Source organism: Haliotis rufescens, unplaced genomic scaffold (genome assembly GCF_023055435.1).
Source record: "Haliotis rufescens isolate VD_foot unplaced genomic scaffold, xgHalRufe1.0.p SCAF_5, whole genome shotgun sequence".
Classification (NCBI taxonomy): domain Eukaryota; kingdom Metazoa; phylum Mollusca; class Gastropoda; order Lepetellida; family Haliotidae; genus Haliotis; species Haliotis rufescens.
In genome coordinates this window covers 30924312-30938729 of record NW_025964223.1, presented here as the reverse complement: position 1 = coordinate 30938729, position 14418 = coordinate 30924312, and the positions used below count along the sequence as shown (strand labels likewise).

Here is a 14418-nt window from a genome sequence, read left to right as displayed (position 1 = left end):
TGTGGGTGCTTCTACTGGTGCTAATACCATCGTAGAAGATAAGGCTGTTGCTGATGCATTAGGTAACCGATTCTATATTCCGCTTGACTTTGAATTACTAGATAGTCACATGCTCTTTTATCAAGCATCCCTAGGCGATAGGTTAGAATACGAACTCACCTTTAATGACTACGGCAGAGTAATCAAAGCTACTTGAAGATGCCAGCTATTCTATTGATAATATCTCACTGGAGTATATGATATGATAACAGATCCTGAATTAGCCAGACAAATTCTTAACCAGCAGATTCGTGCAAGCGATCTATTAATAATCTTTTACCTAAATAACCGCACTGTGCTATCATCTGCGGGCAAACGGGTTGTGGAAAAACAGCTTTTATTCTAGATATTTTACAAAGTCATTATCGGGATGTTTTCGCCGATATTATTATTCTGTGCCCGACTATAAGCGTTAATAAAACATACCTATCGAGAGATTGGGTAATGAATGATCCCGAGGTGTACAATGTTGATCTGGGCGATCGTTTACAAGACTATTTATGGGTATGTCACGAAAAATTCAAAGGAAAACCCTTTTTCATAATAGACTACTGCAGTGCGTGTAAAGAACTTACCAAAAAGAAATGTATGCTTTCATATTTGGCATTCTCCGGTTGGCATTTGGGTACTTACTCAAAAATACAACTCTTGTCCTGAAAGATCTGAGAGAGCAGACCAAATGGGTTGCCTTGTTTCATTGCAAAGAACGAGATAAAGTCAGAAAACTGTTAGCGGAAACGAAGCACTGTAAATTCGTGTTAAAAACCGATCAACCAGCTGCTTATGCAATTGCTTAGCAAAAATATAGGAAAAATAGCAACTGCTAAGCAAAAATATAGCAACTGCTGAGCAAAATTTAGCAAATATAGCAAAATTTCACACAAATATAGCAAAAATACGATAAATTGAACATTAGCGGTTATTATGTAATAATGTGGTTTGAAATCCAGTTTATTATTTATGGCTGTATTGGATATGCAATATTTCATTATGTTAGACTTAAATATATCCTTAGGTATTACATTATGGAATGCGATGAACTTATTGAACAAATGCTCAAAGATGAGCCTGATCAACATATAGATCAACATAGAGAAAGACTCGCAGCTTTGGTAGCCGGTAGAAAATGTTCCCAATATTTGGGGGGAAATTATACCACTGAAAAAATTGATAACATTACCGATGAAGAAATTTAAAAACTGTACGAGCATTACAAGTCTAGACTGGGAGGTACCATGACTAAAACAATAGGTTCGGCTATGTTACAACTATACACAGTTGTAGCTAGTACATTTCTTCCTATCCCGGCAGAAAATCGCCTGTATTTATGTGAATCTCTCGAGAAAGACCCATTCATCGAACACGCTATAAGCGCAGATACATAGATACGGAATGTTCTTAACGCCACTTACCACAGCTTTAATAACGGCTAGGTATTGTCAATTTAAACATACGTGCCCACTTACTAATAATGGAGACGGAAATACAACAAGTACAATTCTTGCACAACAAGTGAACGAGGAAACACCGATTGCACAACCACCGCAAGCGATTGCATCATAAGTCGGAGTGACTAAGAATCCTCGAAAAGTCGCAGCTGGTAGGAAGGGAGCACTAGTGAGGAAGGCAAAGGCCTATAATACTGAAACATAGCTCGATTAAAACTTGGGCTCCCTATGTACTAGGGGTTGTTGCTATAGCAGCTGTATGGTTTTTAAGAGAAGAGAAAACACCACAAGCTCAAAAATTAGATGAGGTTCAATTAGAGTTAAGCCCTCATGTAATGTTATTAAAGCATGACTACTCCAGTTAAAGATGGTAAAATGTTGGTAAACGCAACGTATCATTCAGTGGTCATTGGCTTGGCCATTGGCTATGCCTGTATAGCGAAAATGATTACTAAAGCCACACTACCCAAGCTAGATTTTAATGGTTATGATATCGGTATGATGGTTCTCGATATAGGATTAGCAGTGGCAACAAAAGATATGCTAATCAAACAAGGGCTTATCCCAGAAGATATAATGAAGTAATTAAACATTTGAATATTTTATAAACATATAAACATATCATGGCATCAATTGCGATGATGGTCGGTTGGGCTATTGTTAATGCTCTAGCTATTTCGGGGAGTAAATATTTATTTTCTAGTATGAGAGGAGAGGAGCAAAAAAGACATAATAAAACATTAGAACAACTCGAAGCAGCCCAGTCACAATGGGACAGACAGAGGATGTTGAGATTAAATTTTATTAATGAAGAACTGCGTAAACAAGGACATTCAATTCAAACGTTTAAGGATGTTGAATCTGCCATGCACGAATACTTCCTCGTTTATGGAAAGAAGCTTGACCCAATACCGAGACCAACAGTTTTATACATTGTCAGAGGCTCAGAAAGACTGCGAGATAGCATTTATAATGTTTGGGTTGTCAGCAGTTGCAATTTTCAGCTACACAATTACACATAAGCTATGATCTATGTCGGGCTGAGTCTTATCAGCTATTAATAACCCTGACTACTAAGCTATGTCACGCTGACTGGCTAAGCTATAAATAGCGATGACTCAACTGCTCACCAGTGGAGGTGTAATTTGCCTTTTAGACAAATGATATGATAGGTGTATAACCATGAATCTGTGCAGATTTACACTCATGGGGAAGTCAATTCAATGCAACCGGCGTTGCGTTGGCATATACTGCAACACTCATGCTTATTACTTCGGACAAGGAAATGTAAATTACACGTGTTCTGTATGTGGGATAGACATGGTGCTGATAGGGCCAGGAAGCAGATTATTTATGCTATGAAGAGAGATTACATCAACGAGAGGAATAGGTTGGGGAGAATACGTTATATGAAAATATAACCATTTAGACGTTTGACTCATTTTGTGTATACCATTAAACCACAATGGTTTTTGTCAGTGAGTTTAGGGCTTTGGCAAAACAACGTGGTCTACATGGTTATTCTCGAATGAGAAAAGCTGAATTGATTGATTTACTCGGTTTGGAATACAACAAACCCCAGACTGTTAGAGAACTCAAAGCTCAAGCGAGAGGTTATTTTCGAATGAGAAAAGCTGAATTGATCGCTTTACTGAATGTTGATAAAAATCAACCAGATGATGTTGATAAAAATCAACCAGATGATAAAAATAATCAAGCCGTTTTGTACCCACAGACGGTGTTGGTAAATATCTAAGAGGTTGGAAGATGGATATTAATTCCAACATGGATGTTAATGATGTTAAGCCCATCATATCGAGCAAAATCAATGAGGAGTTAGATGATTTAAATACCCAGGTTACTATAAAATACCAGCTAACGGTTAAAATGTCATTGAGTAAAAATGACGCCGAATATTCCGAACCTTATTTCCGGAGCAATCAGGAAGTTATAACCGAATCTGAGTCTATAAACACATCATTAGATGCATCAATTCAACGGATACAAGAAACTTTAGAACGTTGGACTAATAGAGGTTCGAGTCGGGGTGTGGAGAAAATCGATAGTTTATATTTAGATATTGCAAAATTATATGCCTTTCAAAGGCGGATCTTATATAGATTTACCCTCGTATTATAAAAAGTAAAAAGCCATAATTAATGTAGAAAATAAAGGCGATGACTGTTTCAGAATAATGATAAGATCTGCATTGTTCCCCGCAGATTCTAAAATTGCAAATAGACCTTCTAGCTATCCCCAAAATGATGGACTCAACCTTGATGGTATAGACGAACCTACACCAATCTCGCAAATTGATAAGGTGGAAAAGCAAAATAATTTAGCTATAAATGTTTACGGACATTCTCCTAAAGGAATTGTTGTACACAGGTTAAGCTCCGCTCCGGAACATATTCCCAGAATCAGATGGTAAATATCATTATACATGGATAAAGAGTTTAAGCAGGCTATTATGCGCTCAAACAAAACATGCAGGAAAGAAATATTTCTGTGAAAGATGCCTGCATGGGTACAGCAGACAAGATCTTTTAGAAGCGCATAAAGAAGACTGCAGAGGTGTTGGACAGACTGCTATCAGGATCGATATGCCTAAAGAGGGAAAAATATATTAAAATTTGAACATTATTGCAATCAAATGCCAGTACCGTACATTATTTACGCTGACTTCGAAGCACTTATCAAACCTATAGTAAATACCGAACACAATACTGAATGTAGTTTTACATTCAAAACTCAAGAACATATTCCTTGTGGGTTTGGATATATAGTTGTAAGGTATGATGGGAAAACAAACACTCCCGTGATTTACAGAGGTCCCGATGCAGCGGAAAAGTTCCTAGAATACCTACAAAACAAAGAGAGAATAATTAGGGAAAATTTATCGCGTAAGAAACCCATGTGTATGACGAGAGATGATTGGAGGGCCTATAAGAAGTCAACGATTTGTCATGTTTGTAATAAACCCCTCAATGGGGATTCCGTAAGAGATCTTTGTCACGTCACGGGTAATTATCGGGGAGCCGCGCATAAAAATGAATTCTCGAACAATACCCATCCCCGTTGTGTTTCATAACCTTAGAGGATATGATTCTCATCTCATCATGCAAGCTATCTCAAAGACCGACGGCAGCTTAACGTGTATTCCTAATAATATGGAAAAATATATCTCATTCTCGTTGACTAAAACTATACATTATACGGACAAGGGTGGGAAATCCAGAATAAAGCAAAGTAATTGGCTTAGATTCATAGACTCCGTACAGTTTCTGTTATCTTCCCTGGACAATTAAGCTAATGCGAACAATCCTGATGACTTTGCAATAACAAATCAATATACTGGTCGGTTAACACGGCATTTTTTGTTGAGAAAAGGTGTATATCCTTACAAATATATGGATGATTGGTCTAGATTCCACGAAATTAAATTACCACCACTTGAATCATTCTATAGTAACTTAACAGCATCTAAAATAACCGATGCCGATTATGAACACGCTCTGACGGTGTGGGATAAATTAGGTTGTAAGAATTTAGGTGATTATCACTATCTGTACTTAAGAACCGATGTACTGTTACTCGCCGATATATTCGAGATATTTAGAAAGACATGTTTAAAACAATACGACTTGGACCCGGCATGGTACTATTCTGCTCCCGGACTATCATGGGATGCATTGTTGAAGAAGACCGGTGTAGAACTAAAATAAATCACCAATTACGATATGCACTTGTTTGTTGAGAAAGGATTAAGAGGTGGTATATCGATGACAGCAAAATGGTATTCTAAGGCTAATAATAAATTAGTGGAAGGATATGATCCGAGTAAACCCGACACACACATATTATATCTCAACACCAACAATTTGTACGGATGGGCTATGAGTCAACCTTAACCAACGGATGGTTTTGAGTGGATCGATGTGAATGATATCGATGTCCCCACAGATTCCGATAAAGGGTACATACTAGAAGTTGACTTGGAATATCCAACAGAGTTACACAAAGATCATAACAGTTATCCGCTAGCTCCCAAAAGATTGATGGTTAATAAGGATTGGATGTCGGAATATCAACACTATCAACACTATATCAATACTAGGTTAGCTAATGTAGAAAAACTCATACCAAATTTGATAGATAAGACAAAATATATAGTTCACTATAGAAATCTGCAGTTATATCTATCGTTAGGTATGAAACTAAAGAAAATACACAGAGTTCTAAAGTTTGATCAAAGCCCTTGGATGGAGCCCTAAATAAGACGTTAAATTAGTCAGGTCTAATGAGGAAGAAAGACTCAGGAAACTTATAGCCAGTCCGGCTTTTAACAGAAGCAAGATATTTGATAATGACTTAGTGGCGCTGCATATGCAGAAAAGTAATATAAAATTCAACAGACCGGTGGACGTTGGTATGAGTATTCTTGACTTGTCAAAACACTTCATGTATGACTTTTATTACAACGAACTTAAGAAGCAGTACGGTGACAGGTGCGAGGTGTTATATACCGGAACTGATTCTTTGATGATGGAAATACAAACTGAGGATGTGTATAAAGATATGGCAGAAAAAATAGATATGTACGATAGGAGCGATTACCCAAAAGATAATCCACTGCACAGCGTAGTAAATAAAAAGGTGTTAGGTAGGATAAAGGATGAATGTGCTGGGACCCCTATAGCGGAGTATGTCGGATTAAGGCCTAAGATGTATTCTATAAAGAAGTCTGATAATGGAGAGATAAGAAAAGCTAAGGGTGTTAAGAAGTATGTTGTAAAAAAGCATATCAAACACGAACAGTATAGAGAAGCATTATTCAACGGTAGAACATTCAAACACGAGATGAATGCTTTAAGAAGTGTCAATCACAGGATATATGGATTAAGAATGAACAAGACATCATTATCCCCCTTAGATACAAAGAGATGGATTGAAAATGATGGTATAACTACCTATGCTTATGGTTATGGTGGTAATACTGTATCGTTGGGAACTATGAGCAACTCTTCTCGTACAAATGCCCTGCCCGGTCCATCTTTAAGATAATAAAGAATAGGCTCTCCTTCTTTCATAAGCAATCGACTAATGTTATATATCTTAAGGGACCAAATAGGATCGGTTGCACGACATTGGCCTCCTTCGAGTTCACCGGGCTGGTATATATATCTTTCGCTTACTCTATCCGGAAGTTTTTGTTCTTTGCCTCTCCTCGGTGCTGAAGATTCAGAAGTCACAGATTTCATTTTAATTGCATCGGATGGTTTCTTCTCGATTAATCTTGTTTCTTCATTATTTAGCGCTGATACAACAGCTGATAATCGTGTCACCTCTTCTGTTGATCGTTCTGATTTCATTTCAAACCCATACTGATATCCAAACAAACGTTCCGCTAATGTCCAGTTAAATCTTTCAACGATAGCTTGACTACGCTTGGCCTCTTTTTCACCACGCCTGATTGCGACATCGTGCTTTGTTAATAGTTTTGTTACTGATCCCATAAACTCGCGACCAGGATCTACTTGAAATAACTTGGGCCATTTTAGTGGTCCGTGGTTATATATGCGGCTCAGTGCATTAGCTACTTCTGTTGAATCTGTCGAGGTTAATGGTTCAGCCTCCTTGTAGCGAATAGCCACATCCACCAAGGTTAAAGCGTATTGATACGTTTTACGTCTTATCTTATCGTGGGGAAGAAACAAGAGGTCAGCCTGATGAACTTCATTCGTTGTAAAAATATCAAACTTCTTCCTCGGGATATAACGTGGTGCCGGTAAGTATATTTGCCACATCGCTTGTTTCTTAAGCCAATCCTTGGCCACATCTTTAGATACCTTAGCCGTGGAGGCTAATTTTTTTATTGCTCCTATACCTTTCCAATATCCTCATCGACTATGGTAAATTAATATTGATGTTTCTTATAATATGAATCATGATGATCGTTGAATCACATCATCATTTTTGTATAAAAAATTCCCTCTGTAGTAGCAGTATAGGTATATAAATCTGGCTCTAGTGGGGTTGTGGTAAAACTGTCATTGTCTATTAAAATTTATATCATAGAAGCATTGATTGGCTCCAGGTGGTGGTGAGCTAGAGTCAATTTAGGTTAATTATATTAATCTCATGACGATCATTGAATCACATCATCATTTTGACATAAAAAGTTCCCTCTGTCGTAGCAGTATAGGAATATAAATCTGGTTCAAGTGGGGTTGCGGTAGAACTGTCATTGTCTATACTACTACCAACCCACTAGATATGATGAAATTAATCAAAATATGTCGGCTATAGACCTAACAATATGTACCCCTGATCTGGCCCAAAGCACTTTGTGGGAAGTGAATGAGGAGCCACTCGGCAGCGACCACTTTCCAATCCACATAACCATAGGAAACATAAATATCCAAACCCTAAATAAACCCCAAGAACCAAAATTCAATTAAAACAAGGCAGACTGGGACAAATTCAAAGCACTATGCAAACAGATCAACCCAGCGGATCTCGAAAATAAAGTCCCCAAACAATACTGCCAAAACTTAACAGAATGCATAATCAACATAGCAAAAAAAACATATCCCCTTCACAACACCAATAGTAGGCAAAACCACAGTACCCTGGTAGACCGAGGAAATTAAAAAAACTGGGAAAAACGCAAAAGCGCATTTAATAAGCTAAATGAGACAACACATATCTAAAGATAGCACATCAATTAAACCATGAAGTACAAAGCTTTGTCAAAACGGCAAAAGCCAAAAACTGGAAAAAATTCTGCAAAGAAATAACCCACACACAGACGCAAGAACTGTATGGCGTAAAATACACACAATCCGAGGCATTAAACCAACCAAAAAAACACCAAACATAAATAACTCGACAAACCCTAAACAAAAAGCAAATTACCTCACAGACCTCTTCTCACCCATTAGTAGTAATAGTAACTTCCCTGAGGAATTCCAAAAAAAATTAAAAACCAAAATAAATTCTTCAAATTACCCAAAGATGATGTCCCTAGAAATTAACAAACAATATACACTAGAGGAACTACTCCATGTACTAAATAATAGAAAAAAAGGAACAGCCCCAGGACCAGACCTTACCTCATACCAAATGATTAAACAGCAACCTCAAAGTCTTCTGGAATCACTACTTAAACTATACAATCTCATCTACCAAAACGGTCAGGTTCCTACTACATTGAAAGAGGCATTGGTCATCCCAATACCAAAGCCGAACAAACCAGCAAATGAGGCAAACTCCTACAGACCAATCTCCCTAACCTCAAACTTATGTAAAATCATGGAGGCAATGGTCAAAAATAGACTCCCAACACTATCTAGACCAAAACAATCTAATAAACCAAGATCAAAGTTGATTCACCCCAGGCCGATCAACCTTAGACAACCTCGCCCAATTAGAACAAGACATCAAAACGGGCCAACTAAACCGACAATACACAGTAGGCATATTTCTAGACTTCTCTAAAGCTTTCGATATGGTATGGCATAACGGGCTAATACAAAAACTAAAAAAAGCAGGACTTAAAGGCCAAATAATAAACTATATCCAAGACTTCCTAACTAATCGTATAATAACTGTGGGTATCGACCAAACGCTATCGGACCAGTGTCCCTTAGGAAATGGCACACCCCAAGGTAGCATTCTAAGCCCAACACTTTTCAACATTATGCTTAATGACCTATTCGAGGGAATACCCAATAAAATTCAAACTTCCAAATACACGGATGATGGAGCCCTCTGGGTCTGCACCAGAAGTATAAATATGGCTCAAGAATTACTGCAGAATGCATTAAATAAAATTCAAATATGGGCAAATAAATGGGTTTCTCGCTAAATGCCGAAAAAAACACAGGGATAGTATTCAAACACTGAAATATGTGCGCAAGCACCCACAAACTACAACTAAACAAAAAAACCATACAATTCCAAAAAGAAACCAAATTCCTTGGACTAATCTTTTATGAACACCTAACCTGGGGTACTCACAATAAAAACCTAACAAATAGATACACTAAAGACCTAAACACACTACGCTGCCTGATAGGTTCCAACTGGGGGGCCTCCAAGGAGACCCTACTGTCACTTTACAAATCACTAATTAGATCAAAAATAGACTATGGGTGCCAAATATACAGCACCTTAAACTCCTCATTAAGCAATAAACTAAACTCAATTCAATGTCAAGCACTCAAGATAATCACACGCACCCAGCATGGCACGCCGCGCATTTCGCTACAAGCACTAACAGGCGAAATACCCCTGGAACTACGCCAAGAATATCTAACAATAAATTACTGGGCCTCAACCCAACAAAACCAACAAAACCAACAAATCCAACAGATCCTTAAAACTAACATTAGCCCCAGACTCCAAGCTCTAGCTCGCAAAAACCCTCAATTAACACCAATCTCACAACGCATAATAAATTACCTAAATACACACAACCTAAATAATTTACAGTTAAACACAGCCCCAAATAACACCTTTACACCCAAACTCCAAACCCCCAAAATTGACATATCTCTCTCCACCAGACTAAATAAAGAAACTGATGCAAATACCGCTAAATCCATCACACTAGCACACATTCATGAAAAATGGCCAAATTGGTGTCACATTTACACAGACGGGTCCTTTGACCCGGGCTCAAAACTACACAGGATTCGGCATCCATATCAACAAACCCCCAAAAGAAACGCAATCATATAGGCTCCCAAATAATCAATCAATTTTCACAGCCGAATTAATGGGGATAGTAATAGCCCTGCACAGCGATCAAATAAATAGACACAAAAAAAAACTAATTCTTTCAGACTCATTAAAACATAAAGTACAAAAATATCACACACCTCCCATACAACACACATCTTCCCAAAGTGGCAAAATAACTATCTGACATCTGATTGCAAACTAAAACACCTGCTACAAAAGCCACTCAAAAAAACAAAAATCCATCATAAAACCAAAAAAATTGACAGAGTAATAATAACTAAACTACAAACCGACCACACTAAGTTAAACTCCCACCTACACCAAATCAAAAAACACCAAACCGGTAAATGCCCCCACTGCAACTTAAAAGAAACGCCTGAACACGTAATACTATACTGCACACATTTCCAGCAACACAGAACAACACTCCAATTCACACTAAATTGACATCAAATGACACTAGCAACGGTACTAAACCCCCTAAATGACTTACAAACGTTTAAAGCACTAGGCATATATCTAATCAAAACAGGCCTACTTGGTCTCATTTAAAAATATAAGAACAACAAACAAGCTGCCAATAAACCCTAAAATTCTAAACCTATAAAAACACACAAACCCCTTTTAGTAAGTAAGTGTCTACAGACTTGCTCTTGCCTTCCTAGGAACATGCTCGGTCTCTGGGAAGAATATGTATGCTCGCCATTGTTGTATATAATTGTTAGCTACTTATGTATATGATGTTCATGTAAATAAATCTGTGTATATTGTACTAGTCATCTCTTGTTCTACCTGGCTAAGCTACCCCCTTTAATCAGAACATGATAGATGATGGAGAATTATCCGGGTAGCGTGAGTTTGCTGTCCCTACCCTAACTCACAGCAAACCAAATGGTAGTTCAGAGGTGATGGGGGACAAAAGCAGCGTCAAGCCAGCCGCCATCTTGACGGGAAACCGAAGAAGACGACAGACAGCAGCCCAGCCAACCCAATCGTCAGCAATGAACAGCAGAACATGATAAATGCCTGCAAAGTATGCTTCAATCTTGTGTCAGACTGCAGACTTGAGGAATGCCTGCACAGTATGTTTCAATCAAGTAGGGGGACACGGGTGGCCCAGTCGTCTAAGGCACGCCAGAAACCTATGATTGTGGGTTTGAATCCTGGTTTGCCCCGATTATGTTTCTAGGTTTGTCAGCATCATACGGAAGTGGTAAACGTCCGAGACCTGCATCACTTCGGGCTTTCATCCCACATTAAGTTGACACGCCGTGATATAACTGGAATAATGTTAAAAGCAGCGTGAAACCCAACTCACTCACTCACTCAATCATGTGTCAGACTGCAGACTTGAGGAACGCCTTTGGCCAGTTGGCGACTTTGCTTCGCTATAACAAATCATTGTTGTTTTCGATATAACTGGAGTCCAGTGACTTGCCAAATTAAAAAGGAATTTTGTGTTAGCTTGAACTTGTGTTTTATTACTTTGTGATGTCAAATAACACAATCCAAATGCAAATGTAACTCTTGGCTTCATGCATTATGGCTTGGCTCCTTGAGATTCTTTGGGCTCCTTGTTAAGAGTTTACTTTGAAGCCTGACTAGTAAGACCTTTTTGATTTTACGTAAATTACAGAAAAGTTCAAGTGAGCTGCAGAGCCTTGTGGCTTTTTTATGAGAATATTGATGAATATTGTAACCATAAAGATTAATGTGATGAAAGTTGAAATTCAATATGGACAGGTAAGTTGGGAATAATTAATGTGTTGAGAAGTGAGACACATAACAAAATGTTGCACAAATTAGACATTTCTGATTGAACTTTTGTTGGTATGTGTAATCTGTTTTAATTACAGTGGCATCCTGCTGCAAGAACAGAAACGATTCCATGAGGCCTTGGAGAGTTATCAGCGAGCAATACACTACCGACCCAAGCTCTCAAGTGAGTCAAGAACTTTATATATTTTAGTCCAAGAGCTTGCACAATTTACTTTTTGCATCTGATGCAAAATGTTGAAGGTTGTTCCAGATTTAATGTTCAGTGCATCATTCGAAAACATATTTTCCTATTTACCATAGCTGCAGAATGACTGGTCATTTATGTCATTTTTATCACCCCGGCATATAATGGGGGGGGATATAGTCATCATGTAGTCCGTCTGTCCATCCGTATTTCGTTTCCGGAGCATAACTTGAAAATCGTGAAAATGTTTCTTCCAAACTTGCTCCATGTATTAACCAGGGGCTGAAGTGGTGCCTTTGGCTATTTAGGAAGTTTTCAAAATTTCATAATCGTGCAAATACTCTACCTCTATTACATCATTGTCATAAATCCAGTGTTTTGGCTGCAATCACACCACACAGCTACAGCACTTGGCAACTTACAGCTCTTCCGTGCATGACGGTGGGAAAACCTCACTTCTTTCCTGTGTGCGAGAGTCAACACGTCGATGTATATTCTCTTGCACTTAGCTGTAGTCACTCAACTCTACTTTAATATGCTTCAGTTTAAGTTTCTTAATCCTACTAGTGTATTACAAGCTTGTCACAAATGTGGCAGATGTATGATCTCAGGCGACCCTCAATATAGAGTGTCTCTTTCTCTAAGAAAGCCTTTACCAGGCTAAGTGATGCTATCACAATGGCTTAGAGGAAGGATGCGGCCAAGTAGAAAGGTTGATGATATTATCTCCCAGACTGATAAACAGTCTACTCCTCCACCTTATTAACCGTCCGAATCTCAACATCCTGAGTTTCCTATCGCCCTGCTGGAACAGTTATTTGCTCCCGTAGAAATCTGAGATGACCTCGCTGTTTGAATCTTGTCTTATGGCTCTATTGCTAGAGGTAGAACGGCTGAAAAGACTCTGTTCCACCCAGGCACAGAAAAATCCCCCAGCCAAGAGGCCAGCTACTGCTGGCGCTATAGCCACCGGCCTCCGGACGGAATTTCAAGCTCAGCTCCCAACCAACCGTCCAGCTCCAAAACGCCGTCTGCCTTACCCTCATGGGTGGCAAGACCGTCTAAATCCCTGCACGGCTCTACCAACCATCTGACTAAGCCAATAGAGAAGCCATCTCACGAACCATTTGGACTGCATGGGTTATTCAGCCTCCCAACCCATTGTTAAGGAGTCAGTTTTTCAACTGGCCGGCTCCCGTCTGAACTGCTGGAGCTTACGGACTTCTAAGCTACCGTTAAGAAACAACTCGGGCCACCATACAGTGCCCGCATGGACAGCACGGCCCTCTTGAATTATCAACCGGTCATGGGGCTTTCCACTCAACAGCAAGACATCCATATGGGTGCTTCCGTTGCACAACAGCCAACCTGTGGACAGATCTTGCCAGAGTCATGAACACTGTTAGACGATGATCTGCATGGACATTACATGGCCCCCGCTTGGCTACCTAGACTCTAATCGTTTATATGACCAGCATACAACAGCCTCCAACATCCCTTCTGAACAAGAAGTTTCTGGCAGTGTGAGTTTAAATCCTGGATAGGACTCAACCTGAAAAAAGAACAAGAATCTGTACTTTACTAAGAATGTGTTGTCCCAATTATAACATTTGTTGAATTTCATGAAGTTAAGACTTCTATGCCATGCTCTTCTATCCTTTGTGGACAATTTCATCACTAATGCTGGAGTATGCAGACTGCCACGCCCCAGTGACATCTCACGTCCACCAGACACTCCCATGACCGACTTATGCGCAAGGGATTATTGACTGTACTTAAGATGATCTTCAAAAACTTTGACATGATGACTGCTTCTCTTTAACTTGAAGAAAAGACAGACACATGAGTCGCCGTTTCTGAAGACTCAAGAATTGGACACTGATTTTCTCAAAACTGTCAAGAATCCAAGCATGAGATTGTCTCTACCTGCTAATCACGTTAATGAACTATCCACCTCCAACAGATACAGCTGATAGGTTTCAAGTATCTACTATTAACCTCACCACCAGAGCTCATGAAGCATCTAAAAGACCTAGAGACCATTCAAGAGATGACCCTTCCGTGAACCACCCTGGAAGAAGTATATCCCTTCTGGCAAAGAATCATCTCAACCATTCAGACGAGCAGATCAATCACAGTATCATCTCTTTTTGTCAATCAGGTCTAGGATCAACAGAAGAGGCTCCAAGTTGGGAGGTTGCAGAGACCATAGATGACTAC

At 39.0% G+C, this 14418-nt stretch overlaps 1 protein-coding gene across 4 annotated transcripts in view; it reads left to right on the top strand.

The window, feature by feature from the left end:
* Window positions 1-14418, top strand: part of LOC124118346 (protein O-mannosyl-transferase TMTC2-like) — a 475717-nt gene that overhangs the window by 130972 nt on the left and 330327 nt on the right. For all 4 annotated transcript variants that reach the window (XM_048383557.1, XM_046480439.2, XM_046480438.2 and 1 more), the window contains one exon: window positions 12092-12177. In XM_048383557.1, the coding sequence (XP_048239514.1) occupies window positions 12092-12177 (86 nt within the window). The remainder of the gene's footprint in view (window positions 1-12091; window positions 12178-14418) is intronic.